Below are 26,874 nucleotides of genomic sequence, written 5' to 3' on the forward strand. Positions count from 1 at the left end.
TGAAAGACCAGAATGTGTCATATTTAGTGTGGGTAAATCTTGATGCATGAAACTTTCATTTCAACTATAAATATATTTGTATTCATACACAAATATAAGCACATTTCTGTGTACTGGGCAACAATGTAAATAATATTTCTTGCTGTGTCACAGTCAAATATGAAAGCAAATATTCTGGCCTAAAGGAGGAGGTAGAGGGGTAGAGGGAAAGAGGGAAAAATAGAGAATAAGTAAATGAGACAAAGAGGCTTAGGAGAGGAAGAAGAAATAGGAAGAAGTGGGAAGAGGGGGAGAGAATGGACAGATCTGTGAAAGAGACATAGAGATGCAGGGAGAAGGGGAGAAAGAGGAAAAGAGGCAGGAAGTCATGAGGCCCTGTCCACCATTCCATTCAGTGAGCAGATGCACCTACTTGAGGACAAAACTAGAGACTTGAATTGTGTTCTTGGTAGATGTTAGTTTTCATATACTTCTCTCGTTGTGATCCTTGAGCCATTCTGAGTGTGAGTTGAATAAAAATTTTTACAAAATGTGGCCCCTATATACAAATAATCTATTTCATCTGCTGCTCAACTGAAAATCTGAAGGGAAAATGGGCTTTGTTGGAATTACAAAAATGCACAGTATGCCCCTTCCTAAGGCAGTTTTGAGTATATGGTGTTTTTGTCGTTTAAGCTAATTTTGATGCCATGGCACTGCCTCTTGTGTTTTGTGGGAAACCATAGATAGCAAAATTTTAAAGTAGCCCACTAAATATCTTACTTCCAAAGGATTCTGGAATCAGTTAATGAAAAGTCCATTTTTACAGATGTGGAAATTGAGTGAACATTTTATAGTTTCTCTATATACAATGCTTTCATGAGAATCCTATTACTGAATCTTCATAGCTACCCTGCTAGGTCACCCTTATGTCAGTTTTACCGGAGAAATTGGAGCTCAGCAAACTCAAATCCTTTGCCTCAGTTCTCTAAAAGGTGGCAGAGCTTAGATTCAAACCTAGTTTTCTCTGACCCCCAGTTCCGTATTTGCCCCCCAAAAATACAGAGTGGCAATAGTGGGATATAAAGTAGTGCTGTTTGTTATAATTTAGAAGAATTATTTTTGCTTATAAATCAGAGTATGGTGCAAAGCTCATGGTTTTAATGTGGTGGGTTGTCACTCTGTGATTCACTCCTCCTCACCAGGGTGTTTCCCTATTTTAAGCCTTCATTAATAAATTGGGGTTGATATCACTATGTTTGTTTTTTTCTGATCCATTCTTGGCCTTTCTTGGTTGAAAACCATTATAAACACCAATTATATTTTTAGTAATAACATTGTATCAAATAACTTAGGTAGCCACTTCTTGGCATCAACTTAAGTGGGTTTCTTTCCTTTTTTAAAAAAAAATAAATGCTCCATATAGATGTAAACAGGGTCCTAGAGTGAACTCCATCTCAAAAGCTTTCATAGCCTGTTAGAAAAGAACCATAATGTTTTCCTCAGCTTGCCCAAATGCCATTGCTATATAGCCTATCCATCTTGCCTGGTCTCACCACTAATATTTTCTTTAAAAAAGAAACAGCCAGAAAAAGTGCTGACAGAGTTCCAATCCAACTACCTCTGCTAAAGTTTTATGTGGGTGTGTAATAGGGTCCTGCAGCCAACGCATCTCATCCAGCTCTTGCTCCTAAATCCCCTCATTTATAATAAGAATTCATGCCTCTGAATGTAAAGACTTGAAAGGAGATCATTTCTTCTTGTTTCATGGTTTTATTCTTCCACTTTCAAAATATGGTTGCAAGTAGTCATCCCTTCTTTCCTCTACTGGTTTAATTTTGCTGAGTATTTATTACAGTCAACCAGATACTTTGAGGAAGCTAAAATTCAGGTCTACACTCCATGAAAGCTATGTCAGTGCAAACATAATATATATCTCTGGGAAAATGTGGGGGATCCTAGACATATTATAATTTTAGTGACTAGTAGGGTCTGATTGTTGTCTATTCTTTATTTCAGAGATCCCAGAAGACCCGCTTGTGGCTGAAGAGTATTATGCTGATGCGTTTGATTCCTGTTCTGAAGAAAGTGAGGAGGAGGAAGAAGAAATAATGTTCTCAGCACTGGAGGAAGAGGTCAAGGACGAGGCGCCCCAGCCTGCTCACAGAATATTCCAACAGGTAGATGCTGCTCCCCAGCAGATGTAGTGGAACTGTCCGAGGTCCTGATTTGCTTGTGACTTCCCAGAAAGTCAGGGAAGTCTTAGAACTTAAGTGGGAAGTGCGGGACTAGGGTTTCTTATAAAGGCCCCATGTAATGGGTCTTTATTTCCAAGGTCCAGAGGCAGGCAGGGCCCCATGGAGTTCTGATATTCTGGTGTGGACCATGTTGATGAGGGAAGGACTGGAATACCCAGTACTTATCCAAGTGGGAAGATGATCCATACTACACTGTGGAACATCCTATATACAGCTGTTAAATAAAGAATTCCAGTGTCTCTTTAGGAGAGAGAAGGGGATTTTAAAAAATATACTTTTCTGCCTGGTAATCAGCTTTTTGAATCATGTCCTAGTGCACAAATTAGTTCTGGGGATGAGGCCCAGAGATCCTGGGCTTAGGAGGTGATCTTTCCAGCCACTCTCAGCCCTTGTGGGTCCATCCTTACATAGTGCTTACATATGTCCTTGCTATAGATCTCTTTAACAATAGCAAAACCAAACCCTGTCTGGGTCCTAGTCTAAGAAACAGTCCTGGCATGTGATTTCTCTGTTGAGTGTCTATAGGAGAGGAAAAAAGCAAGAGGTATGTAAGGAGAAAGCAGATTACTTTGGGCAATTTATGCTCATAAAATTAATTTTCTTCGTAGGCCATAATATGGTAACCTTTCCATTTCTAAACTTTCTAAAGTTACAAAAGCTTTTTAATTAACTGGGAACCATTAAGCTGGGAAAATACAAGTCAATCAAGGGGTACCTGTGTCAATGGAAACTTCATTCAGGAGGACTAATTGAAGTTTGTATACAATCTAGTCAACAATTTTTAATGAAGACTAAACAATACATCATAAGAGTCAATAAATAAAACTGATAATATATATTCTCAGATTCTGTATAAGAAAAGGAGAGAGAAAAAAAAGAAAAGGAGAGGGAGGCAAGGAGAAGGGAACTAGAAGGGTATGGATATGAGACTAAGAAGCAAAAATGATGAGAGAAAAGGAGAAAGAAATTAAGAGACAAATACACGAAGAGAGAGCAAATAAATGTTGAGAAAAATACAGTCAAGGCAGAGAGTGATTCAGCATGTCAAAATAAAAATGCTCTCCTTATACCATTTCCCCATTTTCCAATGGACTTGGATGAACAACAGCACCTCCTACGACACATTAAAAATATAATTTCCATTTCCTTCTCTGTTACTGTTCTAAATAACTGAGACAAATATTTTTAAAGTTTTATTTATTTAAGTAATTTCTATACCCAACATGGACCTCAAATTAACAACCCCGAGACCAAGAATCACGCCATGCTCTTCTGACTAAGCCAGCCAGGCACCCCATAGACAACTACAATACTACAGAACCATTATTCTGTGCCTATGGTTGCAAAACACATCCATTTTTGCCCAGAGCATCAAGTGGCAAAATTTGAGCTACTAGTATTACTACTTTTTTATTTTTTAATGGATTAAAACTGATTCAGAAAACCACATGAATAAAATATACAGCAAATGCCACTCAGGTCAGGAAATAGAACTTTGCTAGCCACTTTGGAAGTCCCATCTTCAGTATACTTGTAGGAACACAGGGTTGGAAATCAAAATGCCTGTGTACAAGACTAGCCTTTGTTACTTGCAGGTTCTGTGACCTTGTGCAAGTTACTAAATTTCACTGTGCCTCACTTCTCTAATCTGTAAAATCGGAGAATAATGGTTCCCACCTCCCAGTCTGGAGATTAAATGAAGTAATCAATGTAAGGTGTTTAAAATACTGTCTAGAATTTAATAAAGTAATTAATAATGAGTTATTAATTATTATTATGATGATGATGTTACCCAGCCATCTTGTGGGGTTTTAAAAAAGATTTATTTATGTATTTTAGAGAGAGCACACACATGAGCTAGGGAAGGGGAAGAGTGTGAAGGAGAGAGAATCTCAAGCAAACTCCCTGCTGAGCGCAGAGCCCTATGCAGTGCTCCCTCTCACGACCCTGAGATAATGACTTGAGTCAAAACCAAGAGTCAGATGCTCCACTGACTGAACCACCCAGGCATCCTATTTTGTGTGTGTGTGTGTGTGTGTGTGTGTGTTTTATAATGCTACTTTCCAAACTCTTTAATGTTACTGTGAGGTTTCAGAACTATAGTATAAAAAAAATCCCTCCTTTTTATTTCTTAGGGCCAATGATAAATATAGGACAGCAGTTTTACTCTCTGAGTTGTGCATCTGTCACATGTGATATGATAGCTGAAATTTTCTCTACACAGCAAAGTGTTAGAAAAAGCAGAGTGATCTTTTTGGAATTGTGCCGCAGGGGCAGAGAAATGGATACAGGCTATGCTTTGTGAATTGGTTTAAATCTTTTAGGACAAGATGCTGAGGCTTCTCACATCCATGTTGGTATTTTGTCTCACAAAACCCTGTCAGGTAGTTATTCTTATTTCTATTTTCCAGATGAGGAAACTGAGTCTCCACGAGAAGTAGGTTGCCAGTGGCCACGCAGCTAGGAAAGGCTCAGAACCATGCACAGGCCAAGGTTTATCACATTCTCAAGCCAGTTTTCTTTCTAGTACAAAAGGTGTATCAACCTAGAGTGGACTTGGCATAATAGAAACAGGAGTGGAAATCTCAATTGAGTAATAGAGAGAGGTTAACTACAATCCCATTTGTTTTTCCTAGTAATTTGATATCATTTCCCCCTCCCTAAAGGCAGTGAATGTGTGGTTGTGATGAGTTTCTGCTCTTCCCTTCCTAGGTTATTTTATTAGTGACACACAAAATTGTAGTTACAGAACTCCATGCCAAGACCCAGTCTGTCAGCTTTGTGAATTGGGTGAAACCTTCAGCCATCACTGGGGTCTTCCTCTTCTTCCCTCTTCCCAGTCTCACCCTTGACCCAAGCGTGTCCAGGGTCTACTTGAGTTATCACTGTGTCAATGGCTTTTATGTGAATAATCAGATCAAAGTTACACAGTTTGTGTTTAATGAAAGAAAAACAGTCTTTCATCAAACAGTCCAATGGGTTTCATTGGGATTGATTGCTGAGTCCCTTGTACCCACCCATGACAATCTTCAGCAGTAGCATCTCCAAAGTGATTTTATTAAGCACCTAATTGCTGTTGATAGTATGTTGCTTCTCTGCTGGGTTAAGCATCAACAACAACTTTATCACAAGCCATTATCATATTGTTGATAGCTACTCTATGAAGTCTCTGGTCACTGAATTGGAACCAGCCTCTTAGATCTCAGGAGAATGGAGTTTATAGCTGTCATCATAACAGGGTTTTCAACAGTATTTGTGGGACTTGTCACTGAAAACTTTTTTTGCTCTAATGGACATGCTTTAGGGCTGCTGTTTAATGAGTATGTTCAGAGACCCTTATGTTTTTCCCTTGCTGCCTTGACCATCATTTCCCTCTGCAAGACTAATCAGTGTCCTGTGTGCACCAGGTATACACACGCTAGGTAGACCATAATGACTTCACACAAAACTCCTTCGGAAAAGGCTCTGTTGTTTAATGATTGTGGCTTGCATCAATCCTTGTTTTAAGAAGGCTCTTAGGACCATGGTGTTTGTTCTTGCCATGACGAAGGGCTATGGAAGCCCATTTTACCAACTAATTCTGAAGCTTTCACCAAATCCTCTAGTGGTTTTGAAATTCTCTGCATAGTGAAGCATGAGGTAAAGCAGAATGATCTTCTTGGAATGGAGCCACAGAAGCAGAGAAAAGGATATAGGCTAGAGAAGACCTAAGAATCTACCGAGGACTCTTAGATCAGGTCATCATGAGAATATATGCCTTTGAGTGTCTTCTGTTAGTAGAATCATTAATTTAATCAAATCCTAATTGTTATAACAATAACAACTAATGTCCCTGAACCTTTATTCTATGCCATGTACTTTTATATACTGTGTCAGTCTAGGTCCTCTGGGAAGCAGATGACAAGACAGAATTGGGGAAAGCCTCAAACCACGATGCTGGTCTACATCTTGAGGGCAAGGATGGAGGGAGAGGGAGGACTAGATGACATCCTCAGGTGAAGGGCAGCTCTAAAAAAGTCTTCACAGCTCTGGTAAGAGAGCCCCAGGGCAAAAACTGCCTTGCCCATCAGAGGAGATCAGACTGGGCAGGAATGGCCTAGCTCTAGTATCCCCACATTCCACCTGGCTGGGTGCTTCCAGGGATGAGCCAATCCTGAGGGGGCAGCAGGTGGGGGTAGTCACCTACACTGGCAGCAGGCTGGCTCTTGAAGAGAAATGTAAATGGTGCACCCCCGGCTATTGGCACTTTCGTTTAATTCTTACAAGTTGGCCCTTTGATGCACATATTCTAGTTGAACTACATCAAGCTGGAATTTAACTGACTGGACTCAAACAGGAGAGAAGGTGAGAGTGAGGAAGGGCAGAGAAGGGCCAAGAGAAAGGAAGAAAGTGTAAGTTAGTGATTTCAGGTCAGTTCTGCCTAACATTTTACCAAAAGGCGGATGTCCCAGATAGAGAAAGAGCCAAAAGCTGTAAATCCAGAATCCTGCACTACCTCTCAGGGCTCATGTGTCTCTCAGATTGAGAACCTCTTGGTGCTTTGAACTATTGCCCTAGACTTATATTATTTAAAACTACATGTTCTTCATACAATGCAGTTCCTAAGTGCAAGTCAGTTCTTTCATTTGGTGCTCAAAAGGAAACAGCATATTTTGTCTATCATTAGTTACTGTATTAAGCACTGACTTTAAAACTCAGGTCCCTTGAAAGATGAGACTGTTGTGATCTCCTCACTTTGCACAAGAAGAAACTGAGGCTCAGTGAAGGGAACACAAGTAGCCACACAGCTAGCAAGTAGCAGAACTGCAGATCTGACACCTCTTTTAGCCACTTCTTTGTACAGTATTTTCCTGGCACAACAGCTTAACTATAGCAATTATAATCCCTCCTCCATGATGATTGGGTAAACACATTAGATGCCAGGGGATAGCAGAAGGGCCACTGCATTATCTAGCCTGGTTCTACTGAACAGAATTACTGAGCTATGCACAAAGCAAAAGTTATACTGCGCCTTGGAGAAGTGCTGAGTTGTGAAAATTGAAACAAAAAAGGAGCCTGCCTCCCACATCTGGTATAGGATACCGAATTCTCTCCTCTTGCTATCTTTTTGTTTGTTTGTTTTGGTAGAAGATGCCAGAACTCTTGAGTCCAAATTGTAGGGCTGATTTAACTACTATTTTGCATGCACTGACTTAATCAATTTAACTTCATGCATGAGGGGAAGCAGTTTTTGTCTTGAACTGACTGTAGAGGTCATCAGTTGTAAGAAGCACTGTAAATAGCCCCACTATTTAACATCTCTCCATCAGCATCCCCTGGCCTTTGTCCCAGGCTGGAAAGCAGCTAGCCTGGTTTAGGCGTTAGAGAAACTCAGCAGTCTCATGTGTCACCCTTCCAGGTAACAGGCCTTCTGTAGATCTAGGTCGCGTTGCTGAAAGGAATCACTTTGATGAGACAGTTTCCACTCTCATTCCTGTTCCAACTCTCACTTCCATCATGGCTGTCCTGCCTTCCCTCTCTACTATTTCTTGTCCAAGCCAAAGCATAGTGCATTGCTGGTCAGACAGGGACCAGCAAACCTTGCCGTGGGACATAGGCACTGTGGGCTTTGTAGATCTAGTCCCTAAATCTGTTAAATCAGATCCACTATTGTATTGAAGATCACACCTACACTTTTCACCCCAATCCCAAAGAATGGAGGAAAAAAAAGAAGGTGATAGGGTGGATGAAGACAAAGCAAAACTTAGTGGGAGTGCAAAGAGTCTGTGTACTCCTTTCAGTGTGGAGGGTGGGAGCCTCCACTACCTCCCCTACATCCATGCTGGGAGCTGAGCAGAGGTCTGCAGCAGCTGGGGCAGGAAAGGGACAGTGAGCAACCTGCACTGTGCTCTCCTGTGCTACTCCTAGAGCTGGGGGTGAACGTGGTGGAACAGTGAATGCTGGTTTTGTAAAGTTGGTAAGCCTAGTTGGCATGGCACCTTTGGGGCTTCTCCTAAACAGCCCTTGCAAACACATGGCCCATCCCACTATTCTGTGATTCAGTTACACAGAGAAATTAATTTTATTTTCTGAATATTTTATTCATGGGGAAAGAGTGAACACCATTTCATGATGTCTAGGAAGAAAGGAGTGTGACAGTTCTAGGACATTGTTGGAGGTACTGTCCTTTCTACATAACTGCTAATCTGGAAGTGGCCCATGTCATACCAGAGAAAGTAGTCATCATTCTTAATAAAACAGAGCTAGGCTTGCAGCACGTCAGGTGCCATGCTAAGGCCTTTATGTGCCTTACCCATTTTATACTCACAAGTACTTTTACAGGGTTAACATCTTCCCGTCCCACTTTACAAAGGGGAAAGTGCCAAATGGAAAGAAAGAGTAACTAATTTGACCAACATCACCTAGTCCATTGACAGGGCTGGAATACAAACCAGCAGATACTCCTTGTCAACTAGGAGACAGTTGCGGTGAGTGTAGAACTGAATGTAGAAGCTAGTAAAGGAGAGGAAAAGAAGATTCTAGGGACCTCAGGGACAGCTCCAAAATGTGTGAGAACATGATCGGATGATTTAAAATCATGTTGAAAACACAGGACTATGTTTTCTATGTACTCTGTGGGATTCATATAGCCATAAAGCTAGAGCTGGAGTCAAAAATAGTAACGTGCAGTAAAGAAGTGTGTATGACAAGGGCTACCTTTTGGAACATGAACCGATAAACATTCCTTAAATTGCAGGACTTTCTTCCCTAGACTACTGAGCATGTGTCATGAAAAGAGATAAATAGTTCATCAAGAGCAAGTGAGCTTTTAGGAGAGAAAGGGTGGATTGGGGCCGGCTCCCCCCACACTGCTGCCACTTGATAAATGGATCACAGCAAAGGTACCACCCACCCCAGCTCCTGAAAAATTCATTGCCCAATTTCTGGGTGGGCGCCGTGATGCCACTCCCAACGACCCTGCTTTCTTTTCTCTTCTCTCCATCCTTTACATTTCTAAACTGCGATCCAAAATGTCTTAAGAGCTCTGTAGAGGATACCTGTGAATGTCTTTGAAATCCAGAAGCAACCTCACGGATACCGATGTGCTACGGGCCTAGGCATTAATAAGAGACAGCTGCAGTGAGGTTTTAATAATGTAGAGTAAACAAGGCATTAGCAGTGAAATGTGGACACATTGACAGTCACGTATCAGTGACTCCAAATTCAGTGACAGAGGCGTTTAGTGTTACAGGAGCCTGGGGGCTTATTTGCAGTTTGAGTTTTGCAGATGTGGCTCTGTGTTCCCATCACTGCACATACTCTGAGACCTTTTTTCCTTGACAGAAGGTGACCATTGGCAGTGAGATAAGAGTGAAGACGTCAGCTTACTGATTTCAGGGCAGCCTCCACCAAGGCACCATCCGCTTTGTCCTGTGGCTTTGTACTAAACGGCACCCTCTGTCTTCCTATGAATTATGAATGCAAATAAGCAACGGCTTGCCTTCTAATGAGATTGAAGAGAGATGTGAAAGGTACTTCTCTGAGCGTGTAGAAAGTGGATAAGGTCACCTTGGTGTTTTGGTTTCTGTAACTTAGTGACATTTTTCAGAATGTAGTGGGAATAGTTTGAAGGAGAGTGTACAGTAGTGTAGTAAAGCAGCTTGCGGGAAAGAACACGGGTGGGTTGTTGCTTAGATCATACATTATCTATCACATATTTGAGTGTTGTAGGCGCTGGGTTTAAGGTAGTGAAAAACAGACACAATGCCATCTTCATGGACATCTCACCCATTCTCATGTATTTACAGAGTATCCATAGACTGTCAACTCCCAAATGTGTGTCTTCCATTCTTCCCATTCTTCAGCTCTGTCTCCCCATAACTCCACATTCACATTCCCCATCTGCCCAGGAGTGGGGATAGGTGTCATATGGACTTCTAATAGACATCCTAAACTAAGCATGTCCAAAAGTGAATGAATACACACCAGCCCCGGTCCACATCAACTCCTCCTGAGTCAACCTTAACTCACGACCTTTCACTCACATTCCATTTCCAATCCATAAGCAAAACCTATTGACTTGATCTTTAGAATATGATCACTACTTAGCAGCTCTATTCCAATTGCCGGAGCCACCATCACCTCCCCAGTGTATGATTGCAATAGCTTCTAACTGGTCTCCCAGTTACCCTCCCCGCCATACCTCACTCAAACTAAAAGGCATGAGTCTGTTCAAAATGGCCTTGCAGCATCCCATCATCACCCATGGAGGGGCCCCTCCCTTCCATCACTGTGAGAATTGCCCTCGCCCACCCCACTGTAGTCATATTAGTCTCCTTCCTGTTTCTGGAATACACCAGGCATGTTCCTGCCATAGAAAGCCTGGAATACCCTCCCCTCTGGATACACAAATTATTTTGCTCCCTCTCTACCTCAGGTCTGTGCTTATATGCTGTCATATTGGGGAGGACTCAGAGTACTTAGATAAAATAGCACTTACTGGCCTGAGAAGTCTTGTGCCCTTTCCCTGCTTTATTTTCTCCAAAGACCTTATTACCATCTGACCTACCACTGTTTACTTCTTCATTTATGGTCTGTCTTCCCCTACTAGAATAGTAGGGCAAAGATTCTGTTTGTATCACTGCTGTATTCCCAAGCACCTTGAACAGTGTTTAGCACAGGGCAAATACTGAGCAGATATATTGTGAGATAAATGGATGAATGAATGCCTGCATGGATAGTCTAGTGGTACAGGCAGCCCATAAGCCAGTAGGCAAACATCTAGAGCAATGAGGAAAGGAAGAGGTTGAAGTGATGGAGGAAATGGGCTTTAGGAGGGGCGGTGGGGACACCAAATTGAGAGAGGAATCAGGAAGTTTCTAGAAGAGGACTTTTCAGCTATAACCTGAAGGATGGAAAAAGTCAGCCCCTTGATGTAAAGAAACAGAAATGAGAGAGGAGTATTTCATAGAGGGGGAAGGGTGTGTAAGAAGGCTCGGGTCATAAAAGGACTTGGCAACTTTGAGAAATTGCATAGTAAGCAAGAGGATCGATGCTTTTGGAGAAGTCAGGCCAGCGGTAGCTACATCATGAAGGTCTTGTAAGGAGAGTGGATTTTATTTTAGGTACAAGGCTAATCCAGTGAAGGGCAAGTGAAATAAAGTCTTAAAATGAATCCATGGCAGTAGAAATAGGAATAACAGTGGCAGTGGAAGGTGGGGTTTGGCTGGAAGGGGGCTTGGGGTAAATTTCAGGGATGATAGAGGTGTTCTTTATCTTGTTTGGGGTGGTGGCTACATGGGTATCTTACACTGAAAATCTGGCATTTCGTTGCATGCAATTTACCTGATAAAAATAATACACCATCGACGATGTCATGAAGACAAAAAAAAAAAAAAAAACTACCAAAAAACTACACCAGAAATGTGATACTCATACATATATAATGACACTTGTAAGTCAGCCTGTATTGAGGCTGCTTCTTTGACTCCTTATAGCCTGTGCATGACTTTTTAGCTTCAAGGAGGTCCTGGGTACGCTCAATTAAGGTGTCTTGGGAAAAGAGTTCCATATGGTTTGGTTTCACCCTGTGAGACTCTGACAACACAGGTGCCCAAGAAGTAAGAGAAATCAGCCCCTTCACATCCTCACACCCATTGACATAGGGACGCTTGAGTGGGAGGATGTGCCCAATGGTCTGAGTTAGATGAAGCCTAGCTGAACTCCTTTCTGTGGTTGCAGCTATATGGATGCTTATGTCCACTTTATCCATATGTTTATAGATCTTTGCTTGGGATTGTTCCACAGACAGAAATGGTGTCGGGCCTGGCAGCACACAATGTAGTATCCATTCCCACTTATCCTGAGCTGCCTTCAGCCCCAGGAAACATAAAACACTTCCTAGCTGTGAAGCTGTTTCTGTCTGGGTCGCTAACTGTCCAGCCTTCTGTGTATATGCCTTTGGGAGTCAGCATTGCGCACCTGCCAGGACAGCTCTAAGGCTGCTAGATGTATACAGATGGTTGGGTTTTCACCACCTCAAGGTGTGGGGCAGGAAGCAGAAGAACCCCCCTTTGGGAGGTTCTTGAGAATGTCTAAAGATAGATGTACAATTGCTAAGGGCTATTGGTACCCAAACTGAGCCCTCATCTGAAAGTAAGGTCTTCTGGCAGGTAGTTACCATTCATTCATTCATTCATTCATTCATTCACAATTCATTCTAAAAAGGGCACGATATTGTGAACTGGTTACCATTTTACTGATGTCACTGCTAGATCTCTTTATCCATATATATATATTTATATATTATATATATAAAGCTATATGTATATATAGCTTCAAAGAAAGCTGTGTAAGTGAACATTGAAACTTCTCAAGTTTCAGACTTATGTAACATTTCTCTTAAATAAGTGCTTTGTTTCTTTTTTAGCCAACTTACAGTTCTTTATCTCTCATTGAATGAGAGGAAGACATTCACAGGGGAAATGAAACATGGAAGAGTGAAGGACACAATGTCTTTACCTCTCTGCCTTGCCTCACTCTGGCTCCTTTCTCTGTAATATCTTCTTCATCCAGATAAAGGTCAAGTGTCCTTAGACTTTGGACATCAAACCTCATGGGACTAGGCTTCTCTGTGAGTGGGTTCTCGTTGCTTTGTTCCCTCAGGGGAATAAGTGACTGTCAGCGACAGCTTGAGAAACAAACTGCTTCAGAAAGAGATTTCTTCAACTGCATTATCCATTCCAACAATTTGAGCAGAAAGTTAAGCTGGGTTCCAAGCTGCTGAGCATATTGGTCATGTACCAAACAAACATTTTTGAGCATTTTGTTTAACAAACACATATTACAGTTAATATGTCACAGACATGGATCTATGCACTTTGGAGATGCTAACATTTATTCCTCCTAACAACCCATTTTATAGTTAGGGAATGGAAGGCATGAATAATTTAAGTACCGGGGATCCCTGGGTGGCTCGGCGGTTTAGCACCTGCCTTTGGCCCAGGGTGTGATCCTGGAGACCTGGGATCGAGTCCCGCATCGGGCTTCCTGCATGGAGCCTGCTTCTCTCTCTCTCTCTCTGTCCCTCTCTCTCTCTCTGTGTGTGTGTCTCATGAATAAATAAGTAAAATCTTAAAAAAAATAGGTTAAGTACCGTGCTCAAGACACACAACTGGCAAATGGCAAAGCCAGATGTAAACTCAGTCAGGCTTTATCCAATGCCCATGCCCCTAACCACTAGGCTGTGCCCCTCTCCCTTGGTCCATTCTGTCAGAGCCTCCACTTTGTGCCAGTGGCCAGCCTCCCCTCATGATCTGGATAAATCTTTTTTTTTTTTAAGATTTTATTTATTTATTCATGAGACACACACAGAGAGAGAGAGAGAGAGAGAGAGAGAGAGAGGCAGAGGGAAGCAGGCTCCATGCAGGGAGCCCGACGTTGGACTTGATCCCGGGTCTCCAGGATCATGCCCTGGGCCGACAGCAGCGCTAAACTGCTGAGCCACTAGGGCTGCCTGATCTGGATAAATCTTAAATCCTATTCATTCCAGCCAGTTTGTCCATTAAACTCCACCAGGGATTGGTTTAAGAAGAATATGCAATCAATCCTGGTCAAAAAGTGTGAGGATATATTTTCTCAGGGAGGAGGGGGTCTGAGAGTGCTTGGAGAGGAACATACTGGAGCTCTTTGTTTAAGCCAGTTTATGTAGGCTTTGGGTTACTTGTAGCTGAAACTGTCCTAGGTGATATAGATGATAAATTAAGATTCTTTTTCTTTTCCTAGCAGGAATATTGGTGTAGAAATATGGTTGTGTAGTTATTGGATTATATTTTCAAAATAGCTTCTTGTCAACTTTCAAATAAAAGTTTGAATTCCAAGGAACAAACCAATGCTTGTGGTATGCACAAATGACAGTATTTGGGGCTTGCCTCTAAGAATTAACATGAAATGTAGGATGCTCCATAGTTCTGGTTTGGTATAAACCTTGTAACTACATTTTGATTACCCTGGTCTGTTATGGAGTATCCATGTCCAGATATTATTGAGAATTTGATTCATTGAGTCTATCAGAGTATTAGATTTGAATAAAATAATGCTCAGAGAAAAATCTTCCTAGATTGGAAAACTACTTTTTTCCACACCCCTGAATTCTCTCTCTCTTTTTTTTAACTTAAATTTTCATTAGTATATATTGCAATATTGGTTTCAGGAATAGAATTCAGTAATTCATTGCTTACATACAATACTCAGTGCTCATCACAAGTACCCACCTTAATACCCATCACCCATCTAGCCCATCCTCCTCCTTCTCCCTTCATCCCCTCAGTTTGTTCTCTATCATTAAGAGTCCTTTATGGTTTGTTTCTCTCTCTCCTTTTCTTTTCCCCCTTCCTATATGTTCATCTGTATATATGTGCACCACACCTTCTTTATCTATTCATCAGTCAGTGGATATTTGGACTCTCTCCATAGTTTGGCTATTGTTGATAATGCTGCAATAAACATTGAGGTGCATGTACCCCTTCAAATCTGTATTTTTGTGTCCTTTGGGTAAATACAGAGTAGTGCAATTGCTGGATCATAGGATAGTTCTATTTCTACCTTTTTGAGGAACCTCCATACTGTTCTTCAAAGTGACTGCACCAGTTTCCATTCGTACCAACAATGTGAGAGGGTTCCCCTTTCTCTGCATCCTCGCCAACACATTTTGTTTCTTGTGTTGTTGATTTTAGCCATTCTGACAGTTGTGAGGTGGTATCTCATCATGGTTTTGATTTGTGTTCCCTGATGATGAGTGATGTTGAGCATCTTTTCATGTGTCGTTGCCCACCTATATGTCTTCTTTGGAAAAGTATCTATTCATGTCCTCTGCCCATTTCTTAACTGGATTATTTGTTTTTTGGGGTGTTGAGTTTGATAAATTCTTTATGGATTTTGGAGACCAGCCTTTTATCAGATATGTCGTTTGCAAAAATTCCATAGATTGCCTTTTAGTTTTGCTGATTGTTTCTTTCCTGTGCAAACCCCTTTTTTAACATATGAAAATACATTTTATTATTATTTTGGTATATAGCATATTAGTGAATATACTCAATTGCATTTCTCAAATGGCAAATGAGACACAAGATAACATCTTTTTGATTCCTGAAAACCTCAGTATCATATGTCTTTTGGAGGATCCAGTTTCCTACGACATCTATGATACTGTCCACAAGGATACCAATGGTGCTTAGTAGTAAACAACATTTCGCTAAGTTGTTCTATCATAAGTCCTTGCTCAAAGTGTTCATTTTTTTCTTCTAGTCTGGTTTTCAGCACTTGGTCATGTGTTTCTTCATTATAATGCACAGGATCTGGCCAAGGGATAGGTTTTGTATGCTCATATGGAATGTCCACAGAAGGGTGGTAGCATACTATCGTCCCGCCGTCAGATGTCAAAGCAAGCTCTACTTTGCATTGCAATTATAGTCATCTGGTAGAGGAGAATACGTAGATTTATGACAAACACAATATAAAGCTCCATTTTGAATTGGAATTAAATGTTTCCAGACAGTTCTGTTTGATATTGCCCATTTTACTGCTGCCAATGCCATGGTGAATCAAGATGCTATTGGGTGGTGTAAAAGATGATTTGAAGAGAGATGGATTTTTTTTAAAGATTTTATTTATTTATTCATGATACTCACAGAGAGAGAGAGAGAGAGAGAGAGAGAAAGAGGCAGAGACACAGGCAGAGGGAGAAGCAGGCTCCATGCACCGGGAGCCCGATGTGGGACTCGATCCTGGTCTCCAGGATCGTGCCCTGGGCCAAAGGCAGGTGCTAAACCGCTGCGCCACCCAGGGATCCCCAAGAGATGGATTTTAAATTCTGCTTCCACGTGTAACTATTTTCATCCCTGTGTCAGCGGCACCATGATCCTGCCATTTTACCTCAATCCGGGTCCCAGAACATGCAAACCCTTTTTATCTTGATGAAGTTGCAATAGCTCATTTTTGCTTTTGTTTCCCTTGCCTCCAGCAATGTGTCTAGCAAGAAGTTGCTGAGGTCAATGAGGCTTCTACCTGTGTTCTCTGGGATTTTGTTTCACATTACCGTCTTTCATCCATTTTGAGTTTATTTTTGTGTATGGTGTAAGGAAATGGTCTAATTTCATTCTTCTGCATGTTGCTATCCAGTTTTCCCAACATCATTTGTTGAAGAGACTTTTTCCATTGGATAGTCTTTTCTGCTTTGTCAAAGATTAGCTGAGCATATAGTTGTGGGTCCATTCCCGGGTTCTCTATTCTGTTCCACTGATCAGTGTGTCTGTTTTTGTGCCAGGACCATACTGTCTTGATGATTACAGCTTTGTAATATAGATTGAAATCTGGGATCATGATGCCTCCAGTTTCGTTTTTCTTTTTCAGGATTGCTTTGGCTATTTGGGGTCTTTTGTGGTTCTATAAAATTTTAGGATTATTTGTTCTAGCTCTGTGAAAAATGCTGGCGATATTTTGATAGGGATTGCATTAAATGTTTAGATTGCTTTTAGGTGGTATAGACATTTTAACAATGTTTGTTCTTCCAATACATGAGCATGGAATGCTACTCCATTTCGTTGTGTCCCCTTCAGGTTCTTTTATAGGTACCACTTTAGTTAGGATTATTCCTAGATATGTTTTTGTTTTTGGTGCAATTACAAATGGTATCAATTCCTTAATTTCTTTTTCTGCTGCTTTGTTATTGGTGTATAGAAATGCAACAGATTTCTGAACATTGATTTTTATATCCTCCAACTTTGCTTAATTAATGTATGAGTTCCACAATTTTTTTGTGGAGTCTTTTGGGTTTTCTACATTAGAGTATCATGTTGTCTGCAAGTAGGAAAGTTTGACTTCTTCCTTACTGATTTGGATGCCTTTTATTTCATTTTGTTGTCTGATTACTGAGGCTAAGACTTCCAGTACTATGTTAAATAGTAATGGTGAGAGTGGGCATCCTTGTCTTGTTCCTGACCATAGCCTCTTAGTTTTCCCCACTGAGGATGATATTGGCTGTGGGGGGTTTTATATATGACCTTTATGATGCTGAGATGTTTCATCTATCCCTACTTTGTTGAGGGTTTTTATCAAGAATGGACATTGTATTTTCTCAAATGCTTTTTCTGCATCTATTGATAAGATTGTTTGGTTTTTATTCTTTCTTTTATTAATGTATACACCACTGAATTCTTTATGGTTGGGAGATTTTTATGTTTTTCAGGAATCAGAATTCTCTAATTATACCAATAGTAAGTTGAGTAGGGAAGCAACAGAATTGGTTGGCAATTATAGGTGGTTGGATTTTTGTTTTTGTTTTTGTGGCCCAGAGAGAGTCTTCAGGACATGAAAAGAGTGTTATTGAAAACTAACATTTAATTGAACTTTTGATTTCCAATGTATGCAATATTCAAAATATTAAAGTATCTGACACAGAAGACTTCAATAATAAATGTGATTCTTTTGAGCTTTGTCACTCTCTAATTCATCATGAACATATCTAGTACTGTATACACCAAAGTTCTTCACATATTTCTTAAATTAAAATGAGAGTAAAGGGGAGATTTTGCTATTGTTTCAGACATGTATTATGTATAAAGTATCTAATATATTAATACCTATAGTTTTTGTGTAAGTTCTATAGTTATACCTTACACACACACATATATGGACATACACATCCCACTATTCTAAATGTAAAGCTCAGCAAAGAAAAGACATCATGTTCTTGAAGCCATGCAGAGAAGGAGAAATGTCTTAGTCTTAATACTTAAATAGTCCTTCTTGGAAATTACCTTGATTCTTCATGAAGGTAACTTCTGAGTTGTGGAATATATATATACATTGCAATCAATTAGAAGTCTATAAACTCATATCTATAATAGAATGTGACAAATATCATGACACCAAGTGATTCCATGTCAGTACAGTGGGCATTTTGCCCTCTGGGAGTATTTGGAAGTTTTTTTTTTTTTAAGATTTTTTTTTATTTATTCATGTGCAACACAAAGAGAGACAGAGACACAGGCAGAGGGAGAAGCAGGCTCCATGCAGGAAGCCCAACGCGGGACCTGATCCCGGGTCTCCAGGATCAGGCCCTGGGCTGCAGGCGGTGCCAAACTGTTGCGCCACCGGTGCTGCCCTATTTGGAAGTTTCTAATGACATGTTTAATTGTCACAACTTGGATGAGGGGGGGTATTGGTAGTAGGTGAAGGCCAGGGATACTGCCAAACATCCTACAACACACACAATGGTCCCCCACACCAAGAATTACCCAGCCCAACATGTCACTAGTGCTGAAGTTGAAAAATCTTGAGTTAGTAAAATAAGTCCTTGTGGAAATTCTTCCCAGCTTAAAGTAACATTCACACTAATTGAATAAATGAGAATTCTCTAAAAATAAACAGATCTTTCTAGTACAATCTTCATGGAAGGCTCATTAAAGTAGTCTAGCACCAGTCATTCTTATTGCTAAAGTTTGCTCTTGAAATTGTGGTCCATGGACCAGCAGCATTAGTAGCTGTTGAGAGCTTGTTAAAATGCAGAATCTCGACCCTACTCCAGACCTGCTGAATCAGATTCTGCATTCTTAACCAGATCCCTGAATGATTCCTACACACAGTAAAATTTGAGAGTCACTGGGTAAGAGGACTACGTATCTATACCTCACCTCCAAAGCTGATCTGTGACTGGAAACAGGCCAAGAGCTCCACTACCTAGGAATACAAAACAAGATTGGAAAGCCTCCCTATCACAGGTGTGAAGTAGAAAATACCCCATACAATGTTAACTGTTTTCATTGCTCAGCAATTAAAAGGAGAGTGAGGTCATAGCTAGTTTACTGTGGTGATCACTTTGTAATGTATATAAATGTTGAATCATGATGTTGTACACCTGAAACTAATATAATATTGTATGTTGACCACACTTCCATTTCAAAAAAAAAAAAAAAGGACACTGAGAAATTCATTGAAGCACACTGAATTTTTAACACAGGGTTTGGTACAGGTCTGCTATCACCAAATGTGTTATTGATTCCAAAAATACTTTCCCAGTTTCATCCTAAAATCCTTTTGGGTAACTGTGACCTATATCTGCAAGGCTAATAAAAACTCTTTCAGTTAACTTTTGCAAAGAAAAAAACAAAACCATGCTCCATACATCTTTTTAGAAGTTGCTCCAGAATCTAAAACATCATCGTTTGGGCAGCCCGGGTGGCTCAGCGGTTTAGTGCTGCCTTCAGCCCAGGGCATGATCCTAGAGACCCGGGATCAAGTCTCATGTCAGGCTCCCTGCACGAGCCTGCTTCTCCCTCTGCCTGTGTCTCTGCCCCCCTCTCTCTCTCTCTCTCTCTCTCTCTCTGTCTCTCATGAATAAATAAATAAAATCTTTAAAAGAAAAATTATGGTTCTAATGTGGAGTAGTAGGATGCAAATAACTACATGTAAATATCTTTTCACTGAAACGCTCATACTTGCTAGATATTTTCAGTAAAGTGACTTGAAGGCAATGGTGGGAAAGTAGCATTATTTTTTAATCTCAAAGAAAGAACTAAGGAAATGTTTTAACTGAAAAGTTAAAGGCATTTTATATCTAAGGATACTAAAGCAATCTTTCTTCCAATGAGAGGAACTTATGTGTATTAGGATAGAGGTTCTCACAGTTTACTTGAACAAGAGTAAGGACAGGGAGCTTGCAGATGTCCCAGGACTAAATCCAGTAAAGACACCTGGGGATCCTAGTGTAGAGTGAATGGGACAGGAAGCTCGGTTAATGTATTAGTCCACATGAGGCTTTCCCAAAGAATGTTCCTGGGACTTCCACAGAATGAACTGGGTTTCATAGGCAATTAGGTTTGGGAAATACTATGTTAAACAGTGTTTTAGATCTTTACTAGAAGGCTTTTCAGAGCTTTCAATGTGTTCATGAAGGTTATGAATCTCCAAGATACCACAGACATATGGTATAGTTTTGTTGAAGCCAATGTAGATAAATCTGTGACCCAGATAGTAAAGGGTCCTATTCCTTATGGGCCATAGGATCTATCGGACAAATATCCTGGGGCCTGCTAGAATGTGGAATTGGGAAGAATACTAAACCAGGCCCAGGAAGGACCGACTACAAGGCAAGGAAGGCCTGAGGGACTAATGAGCAAAAAGCTAAATTTAGAATGAGAAATTCTAAACCTGACATTCACATGCTTCACTTGAGGCTTTTATCTCTCAATAGTTGCACATCTCCCAGTGCCTAGTGGTGTGTACCCTGCAGTGGTCACAGGGAGGGAGAACTTGTAGCAGGACTTCAGCCCATAGTGAGGTCATCTTTTGAGAGCACATTCCTCATTTTGGGACATTTGGAAGGTAACAACAGAAAGTTTCCCAGAGGCTCCTGAGAGGGATTTCACCAAAGGAAGTTCCAGTTAGGGGTAGCCTGTGGGTCATATCTGTCTCTGAGGTCAGCTCAGAAAGAGTCAGAAAATAGCCATGCAATAGAACATCTGAGAGCCAGGCAGCCTGGGTGACTCAGTGATTTAGCGCCACCATCAGCCCAGGGTGTGATCCTGGAGACCCGGAATCAAATCCCACGTCAAGCTCCCTGCATGGAACCTGCTTCTCCCTCTCTCCCTCTCTCTGTGTGTCTCTCATGAATAAATAAAGAAAATCTTAAAAAAAAAAAAAAAAAAGAACAAGCCAAGGAAAATAAAGAGTGAAGCAGAAGATGCACCATCAGATGGCTCAATAGGAAGCTCTGTAAATAAAAGCCTCTGAAAGAATTGAATGGGGAAAATGCATTCAAAGTTTGCACTGGACTGAGAAGCTCTGAATTTAAATAAAACCTGCATGGTGAGGTAGGAACAGGAATATTCTGTTTGTTGCTTTGGGTGGCTTTTCTTTCATCAGCATATTCAAAAAAGGTTTATTGGTTACTTCCTGTGTGCCCACCTCTGAGCTAATAATTACTCAGCAGGCATGGTCCTGCACTCATGGAGCTCACAATAATGAACAAAACATGAATTTTATCTTTGGATAAGTGAATCAATCAAAAGAAACGGCACTGCGATAGGGTTGACTAAAGTGGTGATGGAAACGTAATTTAGACAGATGCTCAGAGGACCTCTGAGCAGGTGACAGAATGTGGAGATCTGAAGGGTGAGGAAGGCAGTCACTTGAATATATATGTGAGGCCAACACATTAGAAGCCAATGAGAAGGGCCCCAAGGTGCAAAAGATCCTGGTGCATTTGAAGAGAAGAGAGCAACGTGGCTGAAGCAAGGTGCACAGAAGAGCAAGTGGAAAGAGGCGAGATTAGAAAGATCAAAAGGAACTGGATCACACTAGACATGGCAAGCCATGACTGGATTTCATTCTATCTACAGGGCTCTGGGTTGTATTCCATGCACAGCAACAAAGTGTGGCTTTTATAAGGGAAATGGATTAAAGCAATGCCACAGTGGAAGCAGAGAAGTAAGGAGGCAAGAGATGATTGATGGTGGCTTGAGCTAGGGTAACTGTTGGATTTTTACTTGTTTACTTTTAATGTGTGGCTCTTTTTTAACAGAAAAGAAGGGCCTTGGTACTGGTTTCCCAGTTTGGCTTCTGTGATCCTACTAGCCACCTGATGGTAGACAGCATGCATTGCAGGAGAAATAATGAAGGAGGTTACTGCTGAAAGGCTAGTTTGGGATACAGTAGAACACAAGATCATCCCTCCCAGCCTCTGTTCATGTGCTCTCTTCCCTCCCATCTATGGAAATGGATGGTCTGTCCCCAAATGGTAGGCTAAGTAAGGCTGCATCTGTCTCCCTCATCTTTGTATACATTGGTGCGTAACTAGCATTCAGTAAATGTTTCCTGAATGGAATACAACTGAGTAATCAAGTGACAGTTTTGTGTGTGTGTGAACTAAATCTTTCACCATGACTAGCTCTACGATGAGGAGATAATCTGAATTATTTAATCAGATAGAACTTGCTGATAATTAAATCAATCGATGCAGTATGATTTTTACAGGCCTGAAAAGATACCATCTGATTTTCTCCTTTGACATGCTTGCTTTCTGGTGCCTAAACTTTTGCTATTAGAAATTCATTCCGCTGATATGAGGTAATATACCTTATCAAAACACAAATACCCTGAAATAACACATGAGCCTTATCAATCACCTTGGGCCTTCATGGCTCTACTCTATCTTTTTCTTGAGAGAAAGCAAATTTTCATGAGAGGAAGATGAAACAAAATATGAAGGAGCTCATTGTGGAGAGAATGCCCTCCTTGGGAGGGGTGGGAACCTGAAGAAAAGAGTGAGAACAGTGAAAAGAGGACGGTTTCTAGATGTTCACATTCTTTGGTTCAATGATTCTACTAACCTAAAGAAATCATATTACACATGAGTCATTACACATTGATGTCCAAAGATAGTCACTGCAGAATTATTTACAACAAAAAAGTGGAAGCGTCCCAGATGCCCAATGATGAGGGCACAGATAAAGAAATGTGATATGGGGATCCCTGGGTGGCGCAGCGGTTTGGCATCTGCCTTTGGCTCAGGGCGTGATCCTGGAGACCCGGGATCGAGTCCCACATCGGGCTCCCGGTGCATGGAGCCTGCTTCTCCCTCTGCCTGTGTCTCTGCCTCTCTCTCTCTCTCTCTCTCTCTCTGTGTGTGACTATCATAAATAAAAAAAAAAAAATTATAAAAAAAAAAGAAATGTGATATGGCTATATAGCACAGGATTATGCTGCTATTAAAATTATATTTATGAAGCATTCTTAATAGCATGGGATGAAAGTCCAAGCAAAAATGCATGGGTGTCTGTGTATTCTATGTGTACCATACATCTATGGTATAATTTCAAATATCTGAAAGATAGATCCATGTAGAAAAGACTAATTAGATACGTGTGTGTGTGTTTTGTGTTATATCAATAGTGACTGGTTTCTTTGGTAATATTTATTTTCTTTTGATAATTTTCTATTATTTTCCAGAATAAAAAATAAATATGAATTATTAGAGGACATATTATTTTTTATTAACTCTATATAAACATTGTTTAAAAGGAGAGGTTGCTTCAGATACCATAGCTTTCCCTGTGGCCGCCGAGCAGGTGTCACTAGGTCTCACGTACATTACAGATTCAACTGACCTTTTCAAAACAGCTACCTTATCCCCCTTAGGAGCAATTTTGAATTAATTAGCCAAATTACTGCATCTGTTTGTGGAAAAAATCTGGGTGTTTGACCAAACTTGAATCTGTGGGACAGTTTTCCAGAACTAAATCCTACCAGATGTTCCTCATGCCTTGAAGACCTGTTCCTGTTATGGAGGAATTGGTTATGGGGGAAGGAGGCTTAAAGAGCTTCTGAATTCATCAGCAAAAGAACAATTATGTTATCTTCACAGCATTTGAAATTCGGCTTCCTGGCACTTGGCTGAAATGAGTGCAGACTGGTGGCACTGCAATTTAGCTTCTATCTGGATGTGGTTGCTCTCTTAGTTCACTTAGCTCTGGCAGAGATCAATTTAAATTGTGAAACAGAGAGGAAATGCACGGGTTCCAATCAACAGAATAATCCCCACATTGTACCAGCCATAATATGCTCCTGAAAGAGGTTTTCCATGATTGAACTCCTTGCTAAAGTGCAAACATGGTGCAAAGTACTGGGAAACATCTTTAGAAAGACATGCTATTCATTTCCATTTTTCTTCCTTTATCTTGGGGGTGAGTATATTTCTACTGGGGTCCTTTATGTTCAATTAAATAATAATTGCTGGAGCACAAGGAATGAGTTTATTGCTAAATGAAGTTGCAACACAGTGAGACAAGCTCTTTAACTCCTTTTCTAAATTATTTAATGTAAAAATAAAGGAGAACCTGATCTTTATAATGAATTGTCTCTTTTTCAAAAGACAAAGTTTCATTTAAATGTTAAAAAGTAACAGTTGGATTTTATTTAATTCTGTGGCTTATTAATCATTAGTGTCATTTATTTTGATCACCAAAGTGATCTAAATTTAACCAGTAGAAAAAAATATGTATCTGGGGATATAGTTATATGTAGATCAACTAGTCTCAGTCAGGGGAGATTTTTGCCCCTTGGGAGACATTTGGCAGTACCTGGTGACATTTTTGGTTTCTACTTCCTAGGGTTGAGGGAGGGATGATGAGGAGTGTCTTATTGGCATCTAGTGAGTTGAAGCCAAGAATGCTGCTAAGCATCGTGTAATATACTAGTAGAATTACCTGGCCCAGAACTTCAGTGGCACTAAGTCAGAAAACCTCAGTGTGTATAAATAGATGGGGGAATGGGCATGTAAACATCAAGGTTGACATCAAGGTGAAGGATATATGGGAATTTTGAACTGCTTTTGCAACTTTCCTGTGAGTCTGACATTTCAAATGTTTAAAAAGTGTTCAGTGGGTACAGTTGGAGTTTTGGTCTTAATGCCCTCATCTACAGCATAGAGACAGAGAGTGACTTGTCCTTTGTTGGGGATGTAAGCTGATCTTAGTCATTGTCCATGACTTCTGAGGCCACGGTCTTCAGGTCAAGAAGGGAAGTTGGCAGAGGTCTCAAGTTCCCACGTGGCCCATGACTGTTGCTTACTCCACTAAGGGAATGCACAACCCTCTTTTGGAAGCCATATTTATTTTTATTTTATTTTATTTTATTTTATTTTTTATTTTTTTTTAAATTTATTTTTACTTTATTTATGATAGGCACACACAGTGAGAGGGAGAGAGGCAGAGACACAGGCAGAGGGAGAAGCAGACTCCATGCAGGGAGCCTGACATGGGACTCGATCCCAGGACTCCAGGACCGCGCCCTGGGCCAAAGGCAGGCACCAAACTGCTGAGCCACCCAGGGATTTCCCCCTGGAAGCCATATTTAGACAGAGAACTGATGTTTTACTCAAAGTTCTCTTAGGACCTGGAGTTGGAAGCCATTGATGAAGAACTCACTCCTCTGCTGCATCTTGTCCCCAGGCTGCATTATACTATATATATATATCTCAGCAAAGAATTGTTTTTGAGTCTCTTTCATGAGATTATACCCTGGTTCCTCCAGTAATATTGTGAAACTCTGCTTGGGTTTGGAGGCCTGCCTTCTACTATATGTATGTGTACACTAGTGACTAAGAAGAATTCAGGCTCTGGAGAATACCACGTGTTCTACCTCTAACTAGCTGCATGAACCTAGTCACATTATGGAATCTACCTGTGCCTCAGTTTTCTTAACTGTTAAATAGGGAGAAAAATAGCACCACTTAGTTGCATTTAAATGAATTAATACATGTAAGGTGGTGGAACAACAGCACATATTAAGATCTCAGTAAAAGTTAGTATTTGTTTATCCATCCATTCATTCATTCATTCACTCAATTGGATTAGAATTATTTCCCACAGACTTCTATAGGGTTCCCTATCCTCTATGTTAGAAAGATATAACTGGTATGTCTAAGCCATCCAGATACCTTCTACACCCTGACTTGGGTCCTTGCTGTTTCGTTGCTTGACTCAACTCAAATACTTATTGCAAATGTCCATGTTCTGTGGCAGATACAGTGATTGGGACTTTTTAATCTTTTATATCTCCGTCCCTTTCCCATCCCAACCTGTTCCACCCTGTTCTATCTCTTCCACCTATTGGGTATTTCCAACAAAGTCATACCCTCCACAAAAGGCTTTTTATTATTTCATTTGCTTTTTATAAGAGCCCTGTGTGGGATAGAGGACATTATTCTCCTCATTTTACAGTGAAGGAAAATGATGTTGGGAAAGGTTAACCAATTTGACCGAGGCCACAGAATTAAGAAGTATGTTCTTTCCTCTACTTTCCCAGTAAGGAGGTACTTTGAGTGGGGAGAACCCTACTGTACAACTAGGGGTAGACTGTGATCTAAAGAGTCAATGCCATTGTTCTGTTTAACTTCCTTGCAAATCACAGAAGCTGGAAGAGACCTGCACAGGTGAGCATTTAGCATTCATCAGGCTCCTGGGTCCATGCTGGGTGCTGGAGACCTAAAAATTGTAAAATACTTAACCATCTTAGTTTAGTGTCTCAGTTATCTTTTACTGTGTAACAAAATGCTCCAAAACTTAATGGCTTAAAACAATGACTTATTGTCTCTCATGACTCTAGGTAGGTTGCCTGGGCTCACTAGACAGTTCTTCTGTTCCATGTATATTGTTTATACATGTGGCTGCCTTTATATATGTTTATACATGCGGCTGCCTTTTGCTGGGAGCTCAGCTTGGGGGTCCCAGGTGGCCTCACATGTATGTCTGACTGTTGATGCTGGCTGTTGGTTGGGGGCCTCTGTTTCCCTTCACAAGGCCTCTCATGCTGCAGGGCATCTCACCATAATATATCACCACTGGGAGAGCCTGGAATTCTTTACATTGTTGCTGGCTTCCAAGAGAGTAATAATGGAAGCTGCATGGCCTCCTAAGGCCTAATAATAAAAGTCACAGAACATCACTTCTGCCACATTTTGAGGCCCAGAGCAAGTCAGGACCAGCTTAAGAGATGGGAAGAGAGAGTCTAAGTTTGATATGAGGAATGGTCTAGGAACAAAGGAATGGGAAGGTTTGCTGTCGCTATATTGGAAAACAATCCACACAATCATGTCCATCTA

The 26,874-nt window shown here is 40.7% G+C and overlaps 1 protein-coding gene and 1 pseudogene across 3 annotated transcripts in view; one reads left to right on the forward strand and one right to left on the reverse strand.

Annotated features, from left to right (window-relative positions):
- The window catches only part of NEK11 (NIMA related kinase 11), a 236,405-nt gene that overhangs the window by 144,423 nt on the left and 65,108 nt on the right, over positions 1 to 26,874 (forward strand). For all 3 annotated transcript variants that reach the window (XM_055321436.1, XM_055321435.1, XM_055321437.1), the window contains one exon: positions 1,999 to 2,159. In XM_055321436.1, coding sequence (XP_055177411.1) covers positions 1,999 to 2,159 — 161 coding nt within the window. The remainder of the gene's footprint in view (positions 1 to 1,998; positions 2,160 to 26,874) is intronic.
- Positions 15,294 to 15,811, reverse strand: LOC129507167 (39S ribosomal protein L42, mitochondrial-like; annotated as a pseudogene).

This window comes from Nyctereutes procyonoides, unplaced genomic scaffold (assembly GCF_905146905.1).
Source record: "Nyctereutes procyonoides isolate TBG_1078 unplaced genomic scaffold, NYPRO_anot_genome, whole genome shotgun sequence".
Classification (NCBI taxonomy): Eukaryota; Metazoa; Chordata; class Mammalia; order Carnivora; family Canidae; genus Nyctereutes; species Nyctereutes procyonoides.